Source organism: Capsaspora owczarzaki (assembly GCF_000151315.2).
Source record: "Capsaspora owczarzaki ATCC 30864 unplaced genomic scaffold supercont2.5, whole genome shotgun sequence".
Taxonomy (NCBI): domain Eukaryota; class Filasterea; order Ministeriida; family Capsasporidae; genus Capsaspora; species Capsaspora owczarzaki.
In genome coordinates, this window is record NW_011887296.1 from 1,053,535 (window position 1) to 1,074,165 (window position 20,631).

General features: G+C 53.0%; 7 protein-coding genes across 8 annotated transcripts; 4 read left to right on the forward strand and 3 right to left on the reverse strand.

Moving 5' to 3' along the window:
* Positions 1-152: 152 nt before the first annotated feature.
* CAOG_03768 (hypothetical protein) lies at positions 153-1,259 on the reverse strand. The gene is made up of 3 exons (XM_004363439.2): positions 1,000-1,259; positions 569-675; positions 153-441 (listed from the first exon to the last, which is right to left on the reverse strand). The coding sequence occupies exons 1-3, from the start codon at positions 1,210-1,212 to the stop codon at positions 339-341; spliced, it is 423 nt and encodes a 140-aa protein (XP_004363496.1). The 5' UTR covers positions 1,213-1,259; the 3' UTR covers positions 153-338.
* A 249-nt stretch (positions 1,260-1,508) lies between these two features.
* Positions 1,509-5,943, forward strand: CAOG_03769. 2 transcript variants are annotated; one of them, XM_011272018.1, is made up of 12 exons: positions 1,509-1,905; positions 1,995-2,190; positions 2,286-2,699; positions 2,781-2,846; positions 2,924-3,041; positions 3,178-3,373; positions 3,467-3,588; positions 3,686-4,059; positions 4,149-4,255; positions 4,412-4,720; positions 4,838-5,489; positions 5,576-5,943. In XM_011272018.1, the coding sequence occupies exons 2-11, from the start codon at positions 2,165-2,167 to the stop codon at positions 5,206-5,208; spliced, it is 2,103 nt and encodes a 700-aa protein (XP_011270320.1). In that variant the 5' UTR covers positions 1,509-1,905; positions 1,995-2,164; the 3' UTR covers positions 5,209-5,489; positions 5,576-5,943. The 2 variants fall into 2 exon arrangements, with proteins under 2 accessions (XP_011270320.1, XP_004363497.1); XM_004363440.2 differs by having other exon boundaries at positions 2,108-2,190.
* A 1,009-nt stretch (positions 5,944-6,952) lies between these two features.
* CAOG_08734 (hypothetical protein) lies at positions 6,953-12,048 on the forward strand (the record flags this gene model as incomplete). The annotated part of the gene is made up of 3 exons (XM_011272052.1): positions 6,953-7,999; positions 8,074-8,304; positions 8,395-12,048. The coding sequence occupies 3 exons, from the start codon at positions 6,953-6,955 to the stop codon at positions 12,046-12,048; spliced, it is 4,932 nt and encodes a 1,643-aa protein (XP_011270354.1).
* Positions 12,049-12,237: 189 nt separating this feature from the next.
* CAOG_03770 (hypothetical protein) lies at positions 12,238-14,604 on the reverse strand. Its single transcript, XM_004363441.2, has 2 exons — positions 14,584-14,604; positions 12,238-14,133 (listed from the first exon to the last, which is right to left on the reverse strand). The coding sequence occupies exon 2, from the start codon at positions 13,709-13,711 to the stop codon at positions 12,521-12,523; it is 1,191 nt and encodes a 396-aa protein (XP_004363498.1). The 5' UTR covers positions 13,712-14,133; positions 14,584-14,604; the 3' UTR covers positions 12,238-12,520.
* A 281-nt stretch (positions 14,605-14,885) lies between these two features.
* Positions 14,886-16,322, forward strand: CAOG_03771 (hypothetical protein). Its single transcript, XM_004363442.2, has 2 exons — positions 14,886-15,078; positions 15,267-16,322. The coding sequence occupies exons 1-2, from the start codon at positions 14,926-14,928 to the stop codon at positions 16,116-16,118; spliced, it is 1,005 nt and encodes a 334-aa protein (XP_004363499.2). The 5' UTR covers positions 14,886-14,925; the 3' UTR covers positions 16,119-16,322.
* A 226-nt stretch (positions 16,323-16,548) lies between these two features.
* Positions 16,549-18,543, forward strand: CAOG_03772 (hypothetical protein). The gene is made up of 4 exons (XM_004363443.2): positions 16,549-16,769; positions 17,634-17,700; positions 17,995-18,099; positions 18,175-18,543. The coding sequence occupies exons 1-4, from the start codon at positions 16,588-16,590 to the stop codon at positions 18,358-18,360; spliced, it is 540 nt and encodes a 179-aa protein (XP_004363500.1). The 5' UTR covers positions 16,549-16,587; the 3' UTR covers positions 18,361-18,543.
* Positions 18,462-19,945, reverse strand: CAOG_03773 (hypothetical protein). Its single transcript, XM_004363444.2, has 3 exons — positions 19,735-19,945; positions 19,443-19,654; positions 18,462-19,353 (listed from the first exon to the last, which is right to left on the reverse strand). The coding sequence occupies exons 1-3, from the start codon at positions 19,909-19,911 to the stop codon at positions 18,597-18,599; spliced, it is 1,146 nt and encodes a 381-aa protein (XP_004363501.2). The 5' UTR covers positions 19,912-19,945; the 3' UTR covers positions 18,462-18,596.
* Between the last annotated feature and the right edge of the window lie 686 nt (positions 19,946-20,631).

Below are 20,631 nucleotides of genomic sequence, written 5' to 3' on the forward strand. Positions count from 1 at the left end.
TTTTCTGACGCCCAACGTCATTGTTGTTGCCGCTGTTGTCGCTGTTAACGTACCATTGGATATTGTTGTTCGACGGGACAGGCGACAAGCCTTGCAATGAATGCTTGCAGAAAGGAGTTTCGCAAACCGCACTCAAAACGATGGCAAAATGCTCAACAAAGAACAATGTTCACCACATAGACATTTAGACAATACAACACATACACACAAGCAATAGCACAAAAGACATGGATTCACAAAATGCGTTTGCCATCCTCCAAGGCAACGCGGCGGGAAGGTTTTGTCGTTTGGGGGCGTTTTGGTTTCATACTTTTTTCCATGTTTTTTTCTATCCCTTGTTAATGGTGGGCAGGAGCAGCAGCCTCTGACTCCTCGTGAACTGCATCTGGATTTTGCTCACGCAGGCGTTCAAGTGCGATAGCGCGTGCTTTGACAGTCGGACTGCAGAAAAGCGGGCGGTAGATTTGAGGTGAGGCACTTCGTTTGACAGACCACCATTCTCACACCCGCTGAATCCGACCCATTCACAGACTCACGCATTCACACACGAAACTCTGACTGTGCTTACTCGGTGTCTGGGCGATAGTACGTGACGACGCCAAACAGGACCAGACCGCCAATCATGCCAATGTACCATGCTGGCTCCCAATCTTGCCACTTGGCGCGCGGCCCAGGCTGTCCAGCAAGACGAAAACCAAACAGCGCAAGCACACGCATACAAGGACATCGCAACAAAGTGAGTGAGACGGAACAGAGTAGAACGACACGCGAGAGAGAGAGAGATGGGAGAAGAAAAAACTCAACGGAAACTCAATGCAAAAGCCAGCAAAAAAAAAAAAAAAAAAAAAAAAAAAAAAAAAAAAAAGCAGAGATCTCGCATTGAAGCCGAAAAGGCCGAGCTATGCCCTTGTTTGTCAATCTCGCCTCAGGCACGGCGCTTGGACACCGAGTTTAGATGTGGGAAGCTGCTGGGAGGGGAGATGTGGGGGGGGGTTTCACCTTCTCGTTGAACAGAAAGCCGTTCGGATACTCGCGCGCGGGATCGAGCGGACGCCCGTGGCCGTGGCCGTGGCCGTGACCGCCGCCGCCGCGTGCTGCAGGGACCTGGCTGGACAGCGATCGTGCAGATAATCGCACTGCTGCTGCTGGTGGTGCCGGGGTCGAGGTCGAGGCGGCGGCAAGCAGCGCAGGCACTCGTCGCAGAGCAAACATTGTGTGAAAGAGCAAAAAAGGAAGAGTGGCACAAAGCACAAAAGATCAGAAAACGAGACTAGATTTATATTGAGATGGAGTTTGAGCATTGAGAGTGGGAGAGTGGGAGAGTGGGAGAGTGGGAGAGTGGGAGACGTTGGGCTTTGAAGCACAACTTTGAGACAACCCCCCCCCCACCCTCCCCTATCAATGAGATTTTGGATTTGTTTGAAGCTTGTGTGATCCGTCAAACAGTGCAAGTCGAGCTAGAGTGATGATAATGCAGCATCGAATGCCCGCTGATGCAGTCCTTTTCGCTTATTTTTTGCTTGTCTGTCTTCGATTCTTGGTCTTCGAATGCAGGCTGCGGAGATCAATCCAACGGTCGCCACGCCAGTGTCGCAGCAGCTGCAGCAGTCGCGCACTGCGACATCCAACCAGCAGCAGCGGGAGTCAGGGGAGTCGGCGGGCACTGCGGGATCCAACCAGCAGCAGCGAGCCAAGCAGCAGAACGCACGCGACGCGATCGACCCCTCTGCCACCGCGACAACGACGACGGCCAGCGCGAGTGGTGCAGCGTCACGCGTTGTGCAGGGCAGCAGTGAGAAGCCCCCCAGGCTGGACGGTCAGAGTGCAGCGCATGCCGCCCTTCGCACGTCATCGGCTGCCAAGCCGGGCGTTTCGCAAGGGATCTCTGCTGAGTGGGATGCAAAGGTACCCCCGACACTGCGTGTTGCGCGTTCCTGCTCGCAAGGATGATATTGACGACGATAGTGATGGTGATCAACATTGCTGTGGAGAAGGCTGGTCGCTCAGAACCCAAACACTCAGAACTCAAACGCTCAGAACTCAAACTCTCAGAACCCGTATGACGTGTAACTCACAGCATCATGGGTGTTTCTCTTTGTCGGTATAGTACTATTGGTCTGCACTTGGGTTGATCACTGTCATTTCACTGGCGACGCGCTTGTTCATGCTCAGCGAGCCCCATTTTGTCATGTAAGCTCCATGTTGCCGGATGCTGCATTTGCGATACATGTCAGACTGACTTTAGGCTCAACTCTCGCGCGAATGCGCCTGTACTTGGGTTTCAGCTTTGACGAGGTGCATTTCGGCAAGTTTGCCAGCTACTACTTGCGACGCGAATACTTTTTCGATGTGCATCCGCCGATTGGCAAGATGCTGCTGGCGCTTGTGGGCTACCTTTCTGGCAATGACGGTTCTTATCTGTTTGAAAATCTTGGCGCGGATTATCTCGTGGACAATGTGCCATACCTGCCGCTTCGAGCATTCTGCGCGGTGCTCGGGGCGTTGATTGCCCCTGCATCGTTCGTCACGCTGTCGGCATTTGGCTACTCTGTTGTCACCTCGACCCTGGCTGGACTGCTTGTCGTCCTAGACGTGGGTCTCCTCACCCAGTCACGCTACATTCTCCTCGACTCGATGCTGCTGTTTTTCACGATCGCTGCCTTTGCATCGCTGGCACAGTTCATTTCCAAGCGTGAAAGGTGCGCGCTGCTAAGCCATGGATGAGTGGAGTCGATGTCCATTGAACTGAACTTGTCTCTTTGCCACACACACACATACAGCCCTTTCACGAGTGGATGGATTTTCTGGCTGGCCAGCACGGGCGTGTTTCTTGGGTTTGCCGTTGGGTAAGCCACTTGGCCAAAAGTGTTTGATTGGTGATTGTCGGTTGGTCTCTGACGATTGCTGAGGACACCATTGACAGCATCAAGTACGTCGGAATCTTTGTCATTGCAGCCGTCGGCCTGTACACAATTTACGATCTTTGGACGCTGCTTGGAGATTTGAGCGTGCCCATTCTGGGTGCAGGGTCTGACGATCGGGTAGGTACTAGGTGGTTTGGTGCGATTTGCCGAAAAGGGCCATATTTGTTCTCACCGTTGTCTGTGGTGTGTCTGTGTGTGTGTGTCTGTCTGTCTGCGTCTCCCTTGCTACCATTCCCGACAAACTGTCCTGCAGCCGACATTTATTGAACACTTTGCAATTCGGGCTGTCTTTTTGATTATCGTGCCGATCGCCATTTTCCTTGCAGGATTTGCCATTCATTTTGCCGTCCTCACGCAATCAGGGCCTGGCGATGCCTTCATGAGCCTGGCCTTCCAGGCTGGGCTTCAAGGAAGCTCCATTCAGAATCTGACGCGCACTCACCCTAAAAGTAAGGATGTATTGATGTGGGCCTGCTTTTCGTGCTTCGTGTTTGCCCTGACTTTCGTTTTGTTTTGTTTTGCTCTCTTTTGACAATGCGCAGCAATCTACTATGGCGCCTACGTCACGATCAAGTCTCAAGCGCACAATTGCTACATTCACTCGCATCTTCATCGCTACCCATTGCATTATCCGACCGGTCGAGTCAGTTCGGCGCAGCAGCAGGTAAGCTGGCCTGGGTATCAAGGTTGACGTGATTTCCAGCTAGACGCATTGCCCTCACTTTTGTTCATACCGCAATCCTGCTTTCTGGGACCCCAAGGTGACTTGTTACGCGCACAAGGACGCCAACAACTGGTGGATTATTTTACGCGAACAGGACACCGACGCCTCTCAGTACAAGGAGTTGATGCCTGTCAGGCATGGCGATCGTATCAAGCTGGTGCATGCGACGTCAAACACAACTCTCAACTCGCACGACGTGGCTGGCCCGGTCAACGCCATCCTTCAAGAAGTCTCGACGTTCAATGCTGCGGTGGATACGGTGACTCCGTACCCGGTTTTCCGCATCGACACAAACTACAGCCCGATCTTGTGGTCTACCCTCGGCTTGGGCGGAACTCCTGAGTGGGAATCGATGCTTCCATTCCGACTGCATCACGAAAACACGAGTGCAACCCTCCAGACGAAGGGCGAGTGAGTGGGATGCTTCCTATTGTAACGCGGGAAGGGGGAAGTTTGTTGGGGTGTTTTTCTCACCGGGCCGCTTTGATTCGTATTCATAGAGCCCTCCCAGAATGGGGATTTGGTCAAGGCGAAGTAACGACGGCGGTGACTGGCGTAAGCATCGCTGACAGCTCGTTTGTCGTCGAGGAAATTGAGGATCATATTTGTAAGCGCTCGAACCTTTGTGTTTGTTTTCATATGTCTGTGTTGATTGGTTTATCACGTTTACTTCACTGTTGATTGGTTTATTCACGTTTACTTTGTGTTCTTGTTTTTGTTCTTTTTGTCCTTCGTCCTTTTGAATGATCTTCAACCTCGGCAGTCCGGCATTCGGACGCGACAAACCCCATCCGCGCGCGCTTGGGATTCTTGCAGAGCTTTATCGAATTGCAGACCGAAATGTTTGCCGCCAACAACCGCTTGACGGACAACCACGCCTACCAATCGCGCCCGAGCGAATGGCCCCTGCTCCACCGTGGCATCTCGTTCTGGCAGGGCGATCAACGCCAGGTCTATCTGATTGGCAATCCCGTCATCTGGTGGTCTGCCACTGCTGCCATTTTGCTGCTTGCTGTTGCGGATGTCGTCTTGTTGATTCGAGAGCGTCGAGCAGTGTATGATTTGGCTCCAGGTAAGGAGGGTAAATGTTTTTCAGGGGTTGTCTGCCAACTGCCGATCACTCCGGATCAATGGCTCACCGATACCCCTCGCCTTCCATCGCTGCCACCCGTTTTTGTCTGCTCGTCAGCAACTCGTTTCCGAATGGTTGTGTGCGGTCGAATGCTGCTTTTGGCTTGGGCTCTGCACTACGTGCCGTTCATGACGTTCGCCCGCCAGCTGTTCCTGCACCACTATCTGCCGGCCCTCATGTTCAAAATCATGATTCTGGCCATTGTTCTTGAGCATGGCGTGGAGTTTGTCGTGGGGCTTGCTGCCAAGCTATTTGGCCCGTCCGTTCGATCCTCCGGCCGTGTTGCACTTCTCATGGTGGCGTCTACGACCACAGCAGTTGCAATCCGGTACTTTTTGTTGCTTGCTCCTCTCGCGTATGGCATGTACCAGGCGCGAAGCGACGTGGAAGCCATCAAACTACGGAAATCGTGGGATTTGAAATTGTAGTTGAAGGAGGGTTTGTTGTGCTTTTGTTTTTCAAAGGGCTTGTCTTGCATTCTGAGTTGCTTTGTTATGTTTGAAGGATTTTGATGAGAGCTCACATGTGATTAGGACTTGTTCCATTTCTTTTAACGAGGGAATGGGAATTGGTCGATTGTTCGGTTGAATCAAATTCTTCGATTCCGTGAGAGCCAGAGTTCCCGCCGATGAATATGTAACCCCGATCGATCAAGCCATGAGCGTGAATCGAGATCTCAAGTTGGAGCTGCATTCCAGCGAAATTGCTTGTACGGCTACGTCGGGGTTGAAGTGTGCCACGGTTCCAATATCCAGTGCTGCTCGTAGTCATGGCTTGGCTGACACGATTTCACAGACTCAATGTCGCTAAGCAGCCCGACTGGAAGACTCGATTGGCCCCACCCTCCAAACCCACAGCTTAGACACGATAGCAACCCGCACATGGATGGGTGTCTTGTTGCTAGCGACCGTGGGAATTGAACTTTGACCTTGCTCTGCTGCGCCGCGGCTGCTCTTCCCTCCCATACTCCAGCGCCTCTGTTTCCATTGGCTCCAAGCGTACATACATCTGTAAAATCACTCATGGGCAACATGGTGCGCGCAGCGTGAAGAAGCGAGATGACACTTTGAGGTTTGGACCTTGACACCGATTTTTCACACCTAAAATCTGGATGCGATTTGTTTGCGGACGTTAATTTTTCGCAGCGCAGTCCTCATTTTTGTCCACTTGACTTTTCTGTTTAATCTTTGTGCTTTATCGCGAGATTTTGAAAGTAACCAACGGTAACACTGCCTGATTCCCGCGTCTCAACTCTCTCGCAGCTTACAACCTGATTGTGAGAGGAGCAGCAAAGGCGAGCGGCAAGTGAGCAGGTGCAGGATGACCCCGTTTCTGCCATGATGCTCAAAGCATGCCTCATCGCGTGTGCGACCCGTCTCCTTGCCATGCAACAAGTGAAAACACACAAGCTTGGAGATTGAGTGGCACTGGGCAGGGACATGATTATTCGATGTGATTGAGACAGAGAACGAGTCAGTTGAGAAAGAGGCTCGAACGAAGAACGATCATGCACCAAAAAGCGGCAGATCGGGTCCGTGTATTGCAGTCAAGAGCCTTTCGCAGTGGACTTTGGGAGGGATGGTGGAAATGAGAAGAGAACAAAGTTACCTGCTTGCGAGATGAGTGAGTGAGAGAGCGAGAGCGCTCGCGTGTGTGTCAGCGTGTGAAAGTTAGCGGTTTACAGTCTATAGCCATTGTTGCTAGGTTTGTTTTTTGCAAATTTCCGTGGTTTGCTGAGCCATGCTTTCTTTGGTCTTTTGACGCTTGCTTGACTTGACGTTGCAGCCACACAATGTCGATTGGAAAGCATCCTCATCGCTTCAAACTCGAATTGTATGAGAGTGTGACTTTACTTTTGGTGTTCGATTGCGGTTTCAACGCTTTTCGTTTCGACACCTTTTTATTTTCTCTCGCGTGTGCGAACTCAAAACCTCCGGTAATTAGCGAGGACCAGTGCATCACGATGAGCGTCACGATGGACAGTGTTGGGCAGATAACACAAGGGGCTTGCTGGTGGAGGAGGAGGAGGAGGAAGAAGGCAGGAAGCGTGGCGGCGAAATGGCACAGCTCCCAGAGGTGGCAATGACTCAAATACTCAGGGAGCAAGGAAGCAACAATCACTCACGATTGGATCCATCTTTGCTTGTTATTTGTTGCTAGCATTCAGAAAAAATGGCTGCGGCGCGATCGCTCGTTGTTGTTCTTCTCGCGCTTGCGGCGATGAAAGCGCAAGCTGACATTCACAATTTGCCAACCAAGTGGGTCAATGCGGCCAGCTCGACTGCTCCGCAGCTGTCCACCAAGAATGTCGTCCTGTCACCTGCGCTGGGTTGGCTGACTTGCTCTGGGGCGACTGGAGGCTACTACGGTACTGGTTCCCGGTACTTTAGCGCCGAATCGCTTCTGCAAGACATTTACACGAACGAAATCACCATTCGCTACCTTCAAGAGTACCTTGCCAATGCAGGCGCCAGCGTCTATTCGACTCGAGAGCGCTGGTTTGACACTCCCACAGAAGTCATCATCAATGACTTTGACAACACAGCTGCCAAAAAAGTGACTTACACTGCTAACAGTGGTGCTTCGTGGTTCTCCGCATCAATCGTTGCAGGATATGGCTCCGATCAACACTGGGTTGCAGGATCTACAACGGAATCCGCCCAAGCCACGTTTACCGCTACAATTTCCACGTCTGGCTACTACCCCGTCTATATGACTTGGCCGAGCCTACTCAATCGAGGCACCCCAGACATTCGCATTACGCATTCCGGAGGCATCCAGACAATAGCTGTCCCGATGTATCAATTTGACTCCATCTTTGTGTATCTTGGCCGCTACTACTTTACTGCCGCAGCCGGAATCAAGATCGAGGTCACCAACAAAATGCCCGTAACTTTGGTCAAATTTGCGATGGCTGATGCAGTACGCGTCGGATGCGGAGCGTCAGCCGGTATTCCGCGCTGGAAACTGTCAGCCCAGGACTTTTTGAGCTTTATGAGTCAAAACCAGTATTCAACCCTGGGTCTTCAAGTGGCAGCCAACTCAGCGCCCACCCTTGATACCGACTACCAGGCCAGAGCCAAGTTCTCCAACTACATGTTCAACCAAAAACTGGACACGGATTTGTTGAACAGGCAAAATGGTGCTGACTGGCTGTATGCAGGTATCGGGGCCAGTGGCGGTGCAGGATCAGGTGTCTCGACTGTTACACCCTACTCGGTAGGCAATACTTGCTGTACTCGATGATAGTTGAACTTGAGCGAATTATGCTGATTCTTCCATAACCTCCGTAGAAACCCAGCGGTATGAGCACAACGCTCTACACGGCGTGTGGCACCGCGGCAACCATTGTTCGCTCGAACGTTCAGCAAGCGACCGGGCAGAACAACAAAATTGCCAACGCCGATTCATCAAAAACGGAACTGACCCAAAACACCAACATGCCATCGTTCATTACATACACCATTGACGTGCTCAATGCCACTGAAATGGCGCTGATGGCGAAAGAATCCTACCGCGAAACGGTAAAGCGGATTGTTGGTTGTGTTCGAGCGATTGGTGAATGCACTCTGAAGGTCTCTGACTCATCGAATGATAACTATCACAAAAAACAGCTGGGTCGTGCCATCTACAAGGGCATCCACAAGTACTTTGTTCCGTCGTCTCCTACCATCATCCCGTTGCCGGTCACCAACCTTTACACCATCTCAAGAACCGACGGCGTTGCCCTCTGCTGGGTTCAACCGACTGATCCGCTGGAATCAAGTGCAACTGCAGCGTCGTACAAGCTGTACACCTCTACCGACGGTCGCGGCTGGGATGAAGGTGTCATTTTTGCGTCCAGCACCTCGGGTAATAGCGTCCGTATTGAGTCACTCAGCTACGGTAACAGCGTGTGTGGTGTCACGACCGCTGTCACGGTCGACACGCAATACTACTTCAAAGTTGCTGGAGTCAATGCCGGCGGCGAGGCTCTCACCAAGCTTACAGTTGCCGGGTACCGCAACTCTGGAGCCGGTCCTCGCATTCTCGTGGTTGATGCTTTTGACGCCGATTTTGTGCACACGAGCGACAATATCGAGGGCCGCTACACACGCGAGTACGTGTTCGAGTATGTCACCGCGCTCCAAGCTGCAGGCTATCGCTGCGACTCGGCCACCAAGAGCACTCTGCTCGACGCGACATGGGTGAACGCCTACTTGGCCAACTACCAGATTGTCATCTGGTTTGCAGGAGAGAACACTGGCATCAACGTGTTCCCTGCAGCGCATCAAGCTGTCATCAACACTTGGATTGCGGCTGCGACCATCATCAATCCGCGGTCTTTGATTGTGACCGGTTCGCACGTCGCTTCTGGTCTTGCGGCTGCTGGTGGAGCAAGTGCAACCTTCCTTGCCAACAACCTGGGTGCTGGTTACGCTGGCGCTACTGCCAGCGCGCCATTCATTGCCCGTCAAGCGGACCCAGGCTTCACGATGAGCGGCACTGTGACGTTCAACTCGCTCATCGCGCTTGGCAACCCTTACATCGTTCAAACCCCTGACATCCTGACTGTCACTGGAGGCGGCACTGCTGCACTGTACCATGGCGCTTCTGGCACCAACATAGCTGCTGTGAGCACCGTGAGCGGTAGCTACTCGTCGTTTTTGCTCGCCATGCCATTCGAGACGATCCTGTCGAGCACCGAGCGCACGACGCTGATGACGTCGATTGTGATAAGTGTGAATCAACGACGTGCCAGCTCCGCCATTGCGGCGGCGAGTGCGAGCGCTGCGACCGCGGCGTCGACATCTCAAGCATCAGTGGCAACGCTGCTGGCAGCCACGGCTTCAGCGATGTCGTCGTCTGTGGCCTCGGTTGCTTCGAAGGCATCGGTTGCCAGTGTTGCCTCGACGTCAATTGCGTACGTGACGAGTGCCGCTTCTGCGGCATCTGCTGCTACTGCTGCCTCTGTTGCTTCTGTGGCATCCGCCGCATCAGTGGCATCCACGTCCGTTGCATTCGTCACCAGCGCGGCCTCTGCTGCTTCAGTTGCATCTGGTGCATCCGTCGCATCCACGTCTGTTGCATCCGTCGCCTCTGCCGCGTCCGCTGCAACGACCTCGAAGGCATCTGCCGCTTCTGTTGCCTCGGTCGCATCAGCTGCTTCTGTCGCATCTGCCGCCTCTGACGCGTCTATCGCGTCCACGTCGATTGCATTCATCACGAGCGCGGCCTCTGCTGCGTCTGTTGCGTCCGCTGCATCTACCGCAAAGGCATCTGCCGCGTCGGTTGCTTCCATGGCGTCTGTTGCGACCATTGCATCCACGTCTGTCGCATCCGCCGCTTCCGCTGCATCTGTGGCATCCACATCGATCGCATTCGTTACCAGAGCGGCATCTGCTGCTTCCGACGCTTCTGTTGCATCTGTTGCGTCCACGTCTGTTGCTTCTGTCGCATCCGCCGCATCAGTGGCATCCACGTCCGTCGCATTCGTCACCAGCGCGGCATCTGTTGCGTCTATTGTATCAGCTGCATCCACTTCGAAAGCATCTGTCGCGTCTGCGGCATCTGCTGCTAATGCTGCTTCTGTTGCTTCTGTTGCTTCTGTGGCATCCGTCGCATCAGTGGCATCCACGTCCGTTGCATTCGTCACCAGCGCGGCCTCTGCTGCTTCCATCGCATCGGCCGCATCCGTAGCATCCACGTCAGTCGCATCCGTCGCCTCTGCCGCATCCGCTGCAACAACCTCGAAGGCATCTGCCGCTTCTGTTGCTTCTGCCGCTTCTGTAGCTTCTGTCGCATCTGCCGCCTCTGACGCGTCTGTAGCGTCCACGTCGATTGCATTCATCACGAGCGCGGCCTCTGCTGCGTCTGTTGCGTCCGCTGCGTCTACCGCAAAGGCATCTGCCGCGTCGGTTGCTTCCATGGCGTCTGTTGCGACCATTGCATCCACGTCTGTCGCATCCGCCGCTTCCGCTGCATCTGTGGCATCCACATCGATCGCATTCGTCACCAGAGCGGCATCTGCTGCTTCCGATGCTTCTGTTGCATCTGTTGCGTCCACGTCTGTTGCTTCTGTCGCATCCGCCGCATCAGTGGCATCCACGTCCGTCGCATTCGTCACGAGCGCGGCATCTGTTGCGTCTATTGTATCAGCTGCATCCACTTCGAAGGCATCTGTCGCGTCTGTGGCATCTGCTGCTAATGCTGCTTCTGTTGCTTCTGTGGCATCCGTCGCATCAGTGGCATCCACGTCCGTTGCATTCGTCACCAGCGCGGCCTCTGCTGCTTCAGTTGCATCTGCAGCCTCCGTCGCATCCACATCCGCCGCATCCGTCGGCTCTGCCGCATCCGCTGCAACAACCTCGAAGGCATCTGCCGCTTCTGTTGCCTCGGTCGCATCAGCTGCTTCTGTCGCATCTGCCGCCTCTGACGCGTCTGTGGCTTCTGTTGCGTCCGCTGCGACTAGCTCAAAGGCATCTGTTGCTGCTGCTTCCGACGCTTCTGCAGCCTCCGTTGCATCCACGTCAGTCGCATCCATCGTCTCTGCCGCGTCCGCTGCAACTACCTCGAAGGCATCTGCCGCTTCTGTTGCATCTGTTGCATCGGCTGCTTCCGTAGCATCTGCCGCCTCTGACGCGTCTGTAGCGTCCACGTCGATTGCATTCGTCACGAGCGCGGCCTTTGGTGCGTCTCTTGCGTCCGCTGCAACTACCTCGAAGGCATCTGTTGCTTCTGCTGCTTCTGTTGCATCAACCTCAAAGGCATCGGCTGCTTCCGCCGCTTCGGTCGCATCCGACGCTGTCGTGCGATCCACATCCAGTGCATTCGTCACGAGCGCGGCATCTGGTGCTTCTGCTGCATCAACTACATCCACATCTGTGGCGCGTGTGACGAGAGCGGCTTCTACTGCTTCTAGTGTAAGCGCTGACTCTGCAACAAAGACAACACTCGCCTCCAAAGCGTCTGGTACCTCTACCGCAGCATTCTCTGCAGCTTCTGCAGCTGTCAAAGCTGCGAATCGTCCGACCAGCTTCCCGATCGGCCCGGTGGTTGGTGGCGTGGGTGGTGGCGTTTTGCTGCTCCTTTTGATTGTTCTGCTTGTCGTCCTGCTCCGTCGCCGCCGCCACCCCACGAAATCCCAGAAACCCGGTTCGGCGGAAAGCGATATCGCTCAGAATCCTGTCGCGGAAGATTCGGTTGGAACATTTGACAATCCTCTCTTCCACCAACAGAAAGGCAACGATTTCGGTAGTCGCGAAGGCGTTGGATTCTGGGTTGTATAATCAACTCGGGCATTCCCCTGCCGCTCGCGCTGCTAGCTGCTAGGATTGACCCTATTTGTTGAAGAGGTAGCCGGACTTCAGTTGCCACTCTCTTGAGCTTGCTTTTCATGTTTACGGTTTGGCTGTTACGTGTTTCTTGTAAAGTATCAATATTCATTATCTTTGTGAGTAAATACTCCTGCGACTTGCCTTGAAAGTTTGTATTGAGCAACAAGGAATTGGTTTGACTATTACATGTTTGGCGTTGTACAGCTTTGCATACAACAGCAACCCGCTAACTATAACGAACGAAGTGACCTTAGAAGAGTCACGGAGATCTACAAAGAGTGGTTGGACAACCTTGAAGGACAACCTTGAAGGAGGGTGCGAAACTATAACGTCGTTGACCCAATCATTTGGGGGGGGGGGAAACCAAACGAGGGATTCAACCAACAAACTTGCCCAGAAAGGAATAACAAAAGTTTCAAAGGTGTTAAGATGTTTCTGGAGGCGAATCAGCTGCGGGCGGCGCGCCTGGATTCGGCTGGGCAACTACCGAGTTGGGAGCGGGGGACTGCATCCCAGTCGGCACGAATTCCTCGACGCCGACGACAACTTGCTCGTCATCCATCTCCTCCTCGAGTTCGACATTGTATTCGGTATACTCGACGGTGGTGGCTTTGGGAGTATTGCGCCCGGAATCTCCAGAGGCATGCGTGCTTGCCTTTGAGCCGGGGTGGTTGCGCTCGTCGTACGTGTTGCCCCTTCGGCCGCGACGAGGGGCATGTGTAAGCATGGTCATGGCCAACCCGGCCTCAAAGACGTCCTCTTCCTCCTGCCTTCGGACAAACCAGCTGGTAATAACATCGAACACGACCGCGCAAAAAATGGGCGATGTGATGCCGGTATTGAGGAGCAGGAAGACGGCGCGGTAGTAGTACTTGCTCGAATCGATTACGAATAGCAAGGCAAGGTACGAGAGCAGGCAGCAGACGGCAAAAATCAGAGCAGGCCGCCCAGCTCGGAACTCGTTAAAGGACCGTCGCACATCGCGCAGCGCGTGCGTCCACCACAAGGCCATTGCGGCACAGTAGATTCCAATGAAGCAGTTCAACGAGTAGTTGAGCACCTTGGTCCTGGTGTAGCACACTTGAATGACTTGGCCGTTCGCCAACACGAGCGGGCCCAACGAGGTTTCACCCGCGGTTGAATTGACAATGCTGAGAACGAGCATGGGCACGTAGATGACCCCGACGCCCAGAATCTGGATGAAGGTTCGGTCAATCTTCCGGTGGGTGGCTGCAAAGCGGGAGCTGAGAAAGTCGAGCACAATCCATCGCATAAACAGGCGGTAGAGCAAGCAGGCGGAAATCAGCCCCATGCCAAAGGTCACAAAAAACCACTGTCGCCACAACGCGCAAGCACTGAGCACGGGGTAGTCGTTTGGAATGAGAATTTGTGAGTGCAGCTCGGCCACGAAGCTAATGATGGCGGCCGAGGCTCCAAGAAAGAGCGACCAGGGCTGCTTGGCCTTGAACGGCTTCCAATCGCGATGGATGACCATGTACAGCGCGACCAAAAACTGGAGGCTCAAGACCAGCGTGCACATGGCAACCGCCCAGACCTCGAATGGGTTCCAGTAGCTGGTCATGTCCGTGTAGATGATTTCGTCGTCGCCTGCCATTGTTGTTTTGCTGTGGATCGAGTCCTCCTTGGTGATGAGTCCAACAGAGTCAGATCAGTTTGATCTTGAAAATTTGTTGTTCGTTCCGCCGAGTCACGGAGCGAGCGCTTGTGCGTGCTTGAAGCAGGTGTGACTTTGGTAGCGGGACCAGGATTGCAGGAAGCAAGTGTGGCGTGGACTGATCCGTGATCAGCGAGCGAGCGCGAAGGTTTGCGTTTTGTTTTTGAGCAATAAGGCGGTAATCCTCGTGGCAGGATTCAGAAACAGTTCAAAAACAGCAAAAAAGGGCCTGCTTGTTGTTGTTGATGTTGATGTGGATTTGCGCTTCTTGATTCAACCCCCGAGAGAAGGACAGAGGCGTTCGAAACAAAAGAGAGAGACACGGTCGCTGGCTTTGGCTTTGGCTTTGGAGTTGGCTTTGGCTGCGCAAAGTGGTACAATTTTGAATCAAAGATCGGAATTGCTTAGCTGATCAAGCCAAAAATCGATGGAAAAAAAAAATCCACAACAAAGAAACGGCCTGCGCTGGAGCACGGTGCGTGTGTATGGTGTGACTTGGGATGCAAGCCTGGTCCAGTGTGCCTCGGCGAGTTGCGTTTCCCAAGTGGGATGGGGAGGGGAGGCGGTTTGGCGAGAGGAGTGGAAGGAGGCGTACTTGGGAAAAAAAAAAAAAAAAAAAGCGCAGGTGCGAATAGTGAACTTTGAACTGTGGATGATGGACACGAGTGGAAATTTTCGGTAGCCAACGGGTGGAGCGAGAGAAAGAGATAGAGACAGAGAGACAGAGAGAGAGAGAGAGAAACGACAACAAACGAAGAGCAAGAAACAGAGAGAAAGAGAGAATTGGAAGACAAACAATGCAATCCACTCACTAAAATTGTGACGAAGGCAAAATGAAAGAGTGAAATAGTGTAAATTTGTGGTTGGAAGCGAATTCGTGGTTGTCGTTGATTCGATTGTGGACAACACATTATTCGAGATGGAAAAAGGGGACATGGAGTGAGTGAATTGGCGATTTGAGCAACGGAAGCAAGTAGGGGGAAAAAAAAAAAAAAAAAAAAGCGAGCCTCAATGCATCCACTCACTCACTCACTCAATCCAATTGCTCAACCATCTCAGAAATTGAATCAATGAATGGAAAACACCGCATTTGACTCGATTGCAGTCCTCTACTCTTCTTTTTTTTGTTTTTCTCTCCATCTCTCTCATAAAGCATGGGCAAGTACGGCGCAACACTGGCCAAGCTGAGCCGCAAGACGTCGCATCGCATGGCGCTCCTGCGAAACCTCACCGCAGCCCTCATCCGCCACGAGCGCATCGAGACGACGTATGCCAAGGCCAAGGCTGCCCACCGCGTCGCCGAGAAGGTCAGTCCTGGGGGGCACACACACACGGGGGAGGAGAAAGAGTGGAAAGCAAAGAGAGATCTCCCCGTCTCGCTCTCGCTCTCGCTCTCCAGCTCGGTCCTGCGATTGCCGTTGGCTGGAACAGTCCTCTCACACTGAATAACTGTCAACTTTCCTCTGCTTGCTTTTTCGTTGGTGTGTGGTGGCAGATCATCACGCTCGGAAAGCGAGACACGGCATTCACCAAGCGCAAGGTCCGCGGCTTCTTGTACGACCACGATGGCTCGCTCACACGAAAGCTCCACACCGAGCTCAAGAAGCGGTATGCACAGCGCGCCGGTGGTTACACGCGCGTGCAGCGCTTGCCCGCACGAGCGTCGGATCAGGCGGCGATGGGTGTGCTCGAACTCGTGGACAGCCCCCTCCCGAATCTGCCCAAGCTCAACTTGACGGAAAAGGCCTTTGAGCGTGCGCTGAGCATCCGTACCTTTGCAGTAAAGCAGGACTTGCGCTCCCAGGCGTACTGGGCCGAGCAGACCGCGCTGGCGAAAGGCGTGTCGGTCGCCGAGGCGAAAAAGATTGCCGAGCGCGTCCGGACTGGCGAGGCGGCCACATTGCTCATCCAGCAACACCGCGACACAGTCCTCAAGGAGGCTATCGCTAAAGAGTCCAACCCCGACGCGCCGATCGGCCGATCTGCCGGAAAATCCCAGCGTCGCTCGCCAGGCGTGTTTGCGACGCACATGCTCATGTCTCAACACAGCGAGTTTGCATTGCAAAACCACGCTGCGCGCAACAGGCGCATCGCGTCCGCTGCGCTCAGCGAGCAAGGCGTTGTGCGCACCCCTCAGCAGGCCGTCATCAACGGCATTTATGCTCTGGCGCTCCGTCACCGAGCAGACCATATTGCAGAGCTCCGGCAAATTCAACCACGCTACAATGAGGCCTTTGCCAAAATACGCAAGGAGCAAGAGACTCAGGCCCAGCAACAACAAGCCATGGAGAAGGAAGCCAAGAAGCAGCAAGGCGTCTTGGGCCGCTTGCGAGGGATTTTCGGGTGATCGAGCAGCGCAGCGCTTCGATCTGGGCCTGACGATGCTAATGATGAGCGAGAGAGCGAGAGAGAGAGAGAGAGAGAAACAATGGGTGGAGCTCTTCTGCCTTGCTTTGTTCGTTCGTTGTTGGCTCTTTGTATTTTAATAATCGACCAAAAACTGCATGCCAGAAAAACAAAACGAGTGTGTGTGGAGTTTATCGAGTGCGTTGTGAAGCCTGTTCCATCTGCACGCTGCCAGCGAGTGCTCGGCTGAAATCAGGAAAATTGAACTGTGGATGGAGCACTTCTTGCATTTCTCGCTCGCTCTTTCTCTCTTTCTCGATCGCGCTTCGTTCCACGACTGGCCATCGCTTCGTGAGCATGCAGTCAATCCCAGCGCTGCCATTTTATCTGGCTTGACAACACGCCACCTCCCAATTTTATTTAGGTGCTCAGTCGTTTTTACTTGAAACACTTTTTGACAACTACCAACAATGTCCAACCGACCTGCTGCCATGGGCCTCGACGCCGAGCTCGCTGCCAAGCGCGCCGCCAAGTACGACCCCGTTGCCGAGGGTGAGGCCATTGCCTTCATCAAGGAGCAGACTGGCATTGTCGTCCCCGCCGGCAGCGACAACGTCCACTCGGCCCTCAAGGACGGCTCCGTTCTTGCAGAGTAAGTTGAGCAACCCAAAAAAAAAAAAAAAAAAAAAAAAGTGTGCCTTTTTATTATTTTTATTTATTATTTTTTTGAGGAACGTTTCTTGCACCTTTGCGCTTCTGCTGGTCGTGCGCCAAGCCGGCGATGCGAGGGGGTTTGTGCAGTCGCACAGAGTGTGGTGGTGTGAGAGGAGAGCATGCGCCCCGACTGCTACGGAACTGAACTGTCATCGAAAAAAGCGCGATCTTGCATTTTTTGTTATTTTTTTTTTTTTTTTTTTTTGTTATTGAGTGCGGTTGGATCTATGTGGTGCTAGATCTCAACGCTTCTCGACGCTGCTTCTTTCGTTCTCGTCGACTGCTTTCTCTTCTCCTCTCTCTCTCTCTACATTGTCGTCTCCTCTTCCACAAAGTTGGTTGTCGAGCGTGTGTTCGTTCTCGCTGCATTGCAACAGTGTGGTTCGATCGCTGCTTCTTTTTTTTTTTCTTTTTTTTTTCGCTGGAATTTTTTAATTTTTTCAATTCCAATTTTGTGTCATTGTTTGTTCTTTTTTTTTTCTTTTTTTTTTTTTAATCTTTTTGTCTCTCTCTCTTATCGCTCTCCCTTCTTGTGCCTTTTGTGCAATAATGCTTTCATCACATCAAAGTGTCACGCACCCCTCCTTTTGCCACCATGATTGTCCCGCTCGCTTTCATTCTTTTGGTTGCGGTCAACAAGTGCATGTTTTTTTTTTTCTTTTTCTTTTTTTTTTTCTCTTTTTTTTTTTCTTTTTTTTTTCTCTTTTTTTTTCTTTTTTTTTTTGCTTTTTTGTTTGTCATCATCATTGTTGTCAACGAACTCACCCTTTCCCCTCTGTGCGTTCCTTCTTCGCATCATCAGGCTCGCCAACTCGGTCAAGCCTGGCTCGTTCTCCAACACCAAGGCCCAGACCATGCCCTTCAAGCAGGTAATTGCTCATCACTGTGGTTTTGTTTGTGTTGGCCTTTTTCTTCTTTCTTTTTCTTTAAAACTCTCGCGCTTCGATTTTTTTTTTTTTTTCGATTTGTAATCTGAGGTGCCGATAACGGTGTTTTATTTTCGGAGGTGTCGGACTTTGGTTGGCCAGTTGGAGGGGGGGATGGCGGGTGTGAACCTCAAATTTTCGCTGTGATTCATTGAACTGTGTGCTTGCGTTGCTCATCCGATTGGTTCCTCTTTGTTTGCTTTTTTTTTTTTTTTTTTTTCCTTTCTCTCACTTCAGATGGAGGTCATCAACAAGTTCCTCGAGGTCGCCTCGTCGCTCGGTGTCCCGATCACCAACTCTTTCCAGACTGTCGACCTGTTCGAGAACCAGAACATTGGCCAGGTATGCACTTTTTCCCGACTGCTTGGCTCTTGCTTGGCTCTCATTCTCACTGCTCTGCTCTTTTGCTTCGCTCAGGTCATCATTTGCATCAACGCCCTCAAGCTCGCTGCTCAGGGCAAGGGCAAGCTCAACAGCCACGCCAGCAAGGAGGTTGTCACCGACCACTCTGTCATCCCCATGCAGACCCACGGCTACACTGGCGGCGCCAACGCCTCTGGTCAGAACTTTGGCCTCGGTCGCCAGATCGTCAACAACAAGTAAAAGGTGTTGTTGTTGTTGTACTTTCGTTCCCCCCCCCCCCGTTTGCGTTCTGACAATGGCGTGTTTTTCGTGTTGAATAAGTCACTTGTTTTCAATACAATGGATCGTTGTTGTCGTGTAACAACGCTGCGTTGTATTCAGTACTCTGATACACTGAACATGCATGGCAAACCGAGGAGAGGACATAAATATGAAGCAACCTCAACAAAAGTCGCAAAAAGCATGCAGCTGCATCTCTACTCGGGTCCAACGCTGCTGTCGACAGGAGTCGGAAGGGTCGGCACTCCTTCCAGTCGCACGCGTTTCCGTGCGTGAGTTGAGGGGATGGAAGCGGTTAGCTCGGCGGCGACAGTGGCTGCTGCTGCTGCTGCTGATGTCAACAGTTGCGCGACGACAGCCGCGTCCGCTAACGGATTTGGCACAGGAAGCGCTTGACTGTTCAGCAATGAAAGCGGATCCTGTGAATTTGGCTCGGATACGGCCGGTGTCGGGGGCACGCTCTGCTCGTGCACTCGGCGGACATGCGCCCTGAGAGTGTGTTTGTGCGCAAAGGACGCGCCACAGCTGTCGACCTCGCAAGTGAACGGCTTGTGTTGCTCGTGAAACGATCGCACGTGCGTGTTTCGCGCATGGATGGAAAAGTAAAACTTGCCACAGCCCTCGATTGGGCACGGGAAGGACTCGCGAGTGGGATCGTGCGTCCGGAGGTGATCGCGGAAGCTGCCTCGATTTTTAAAGGTGCGCCGGCAATGAGGGCACACCTTGACGGCAGGATGCTCGGCCTTGCGGTGAGCCACATAGTCAGACCACTTGGAGAAGTGAGCCTCGCAGTCGGCACATGCGTAGCTTGTCGAGTGACGACGCGCGTGTTTCCGAAGCTCGCACGCCTTCAAGAAAGCCATGTCGCATCCTGCCTCCGGGCATGCGAACGGCAAGACATTGGTGTGCACAAACATGTGTGTGCGTAGCTGAGAATGCTTGGCGAAGGTTTCACTGCGAGAAGCGCGAAAAGTCCAAAGTCAAAACACAAAACAAAGCTAAAAACACAAAACACAAAACAATGCTGCAAAGGACGAAAGTACCTGCAGCCATCAAAAGTGCACTTGTACGGCAACTCTCGATTGTGCGTCTGCATATGTCGCTTCAGGTGGTAGTTGTTCACGTATGCCCACTCACAACCTGCTACCGTGCACTTGAATGGCTTGTCGCCAGAGTGCGTCCGTTGGTGCCGTAGCAAGTGTGTCTGGCGAAAGTACGACTTGTCGCATCCAGGCTCTGAGCAAGACCATTTCCTCTGGCCAAACCCAATCCAGAAAATATCAATTTATAAGCGCGGCGAATTCTCAGAAAATCCCCATCGAGATCAACACCTACTGTCTGCCCTGACGCGGATACTTCAGCGAGTGATGCAGACGAAGCAACTCGTGTAGTCGCAGTATCGCCAGCATCGTGCGGTCCTTCTTCGCTGTCTGACTCTTGAATGTCTGGCAAACGCTGCTCCTGGTCGGAGTTGAAGTCCTCATCATTGTCGGAGGCGTCTCCGCCTGCCATGTCGCCATGGTCATCATCATCATCGTCGTCGTCGTCGTCGTCGTCGTCGTCGTCGTCGTCGTCGTCGTCGTCGTCGTCATAGGCATCATTATAGGCATCATCGTCGTCGTCGTCGTCGTCATCAAGCAGTCGGCGGCGTGAGGAAGTGTGCTGAAATCTCGCTGTCGGCGTCGCACGTGGAAGTGTAGTCTGAGCGGCACCGACACGTCGCCCTGCGGCCTCGGACGGCCCGACTGTCATTGGAGAAGCGGCACTGCGTGTATCGTGGTCTGGGTCGGCCCCGGAGTCGGCTTGGTCGTCGCTGGGTGCTTTTCGCTTGGTCGGGATGCGTTGCATTTCGCTCACTGTAAAGTCGAAGATGAATTGGAGTGAGAAGCGGAACCATTTTGGCGCATTGTTCATGTGAGTTGAGAGTGCATTGTATTTGCTATTGCATGATGAGCGAGCGGACGCACTGAGACGCTCCGGCATCACCAACAGATGGTTGAAGTTTGCCGAATTGCTGCAATTTCAAACAAAGCCCGTGCTCTTGCTCTTCGCTCTGCTGTTTCATGTACGATCAGACGTCAGCCCATGAAGACCGCCATCGTCTCGTTCAAACGAGTGACGCTGGTGAGGACGAGCAATCAAGCGAGCAGGAAGGGTCAAAGTCAAACGGATTCGGTCTCGATCTCGCTCTCTTACACACTCTCCATTGCGCTCGATTCTTCCTTTTCGTTG

Excerpts from the sequence above, each read along its gene's own strand:
- CAOG_03768 (XM_004363439.2), bottom strand. The coding sequence starts at position 1,212 with ATGTTTGCTCTGCGACGAGTGCCTGCGCTGCTTGCCGCCGCCTCGACC. Across the intron at positions 676-999 it reads GCTTTCTGTTCAACGAGAAG|CCTGGGCCGCGCGCCAAGTG; the intron begins GTGAAACCCCCC and ends CTTGCTGGACAG. Across the intron at positions 442-568 it reads TACTATCGCCCAGACACCGA|TCCGACTGTCAAAGCACGCG; the intron begins GTAAGCACAGTC and ends GCTTTTCTGCAG.
- CAOG_03769 (XM_004363440.2), top strand. The coding sequence starts at position 1,549 with ATGCAGGCTGCGGAGATCAATCCAACGGTCGCCACGCCAGTGTCGCAG. Across the intron at positions 4,060-4,148 it reads ACCCTCCAGACGAAGGGCGA|AGCCCTCCCAGAATGGGGAT; the intron begins GTGAGTGGGATG and ends TCGTATTCATAG. Across the intron at positions 4,256-4,411 it reads GGAAATTGAGGATCATATTT|TCCGGCATTCGGACGCGACA; the intron begins GTAAGCGCTCGA and ends CAACCTCGGCAG.
- CAOG_03770 (XM_004363441.2), bottom strand. The coding sequence starts at position 13,711 with ATGGCAGGCGACGACGAAATCATCTACACGGACATGACCAGCTACTGG.
- CAOG_03771 (XM_004363442.2), top strand. The coding sequence starts at position 14,926 with ATGGGCAAGTACGGCGCAACACTGGCCAAGCTGAGCCGCAAGACGTCG. Across the intron at positions 15,079-15,266 it reads CCCACCGCGTCGCCGAGAAG|ATCATCACGCTCGGAAAGCG; the intron begins GTCAGTCCTGGG and ends GTGTGGTGGCAG.
- CAOG_03772 (XM_004363443.2), top strand. The coding sequence starts at position 16,588 with ATGTCCAACCGACCTGCTGCCATGGGCCTCGACGCCGAGCTCGCTGCC. Across the intron at positions 16,770-17,633 it reads GACGGCTCCGTTCTTGCAGA|GCTCGCCAACTCGGTCAAGC; the intron begins GTAAGTTGAGCA and ends TCGCATCATCAG. Across the intron at positions 18,100-18,174 it reads AGAACCAGAACATTGGCCAG|GTCATCATTTGCATCAACGC; the intron begins GTATGCACTTTT and ends TGCTTCGCTCAG.
- CAOG_03773 (XM_004363444.2), bottom strand. The coding sequence starts at position 19,911 with ATGGCAGGCGGAGACGCCTCCGACAATGATGAGGACTTCAACTCCGAC. Across the intron at positions 19,655-19,734 it reads TATCCGCGTCAGGGCAGACA|AGGAAATGGTCTTGCTCAGA; the intron begins GTAGGTGTTGAT and ends GGGTTTGGCCAG. Across the intron at positions 19,354-19,442 it reads TGCACTTTTGATGGCTGCAG|TGAAACCTTCGCCAAGCATT; the intron begins GTACTTTCGTCC and ends CGCTTCTCGCAG.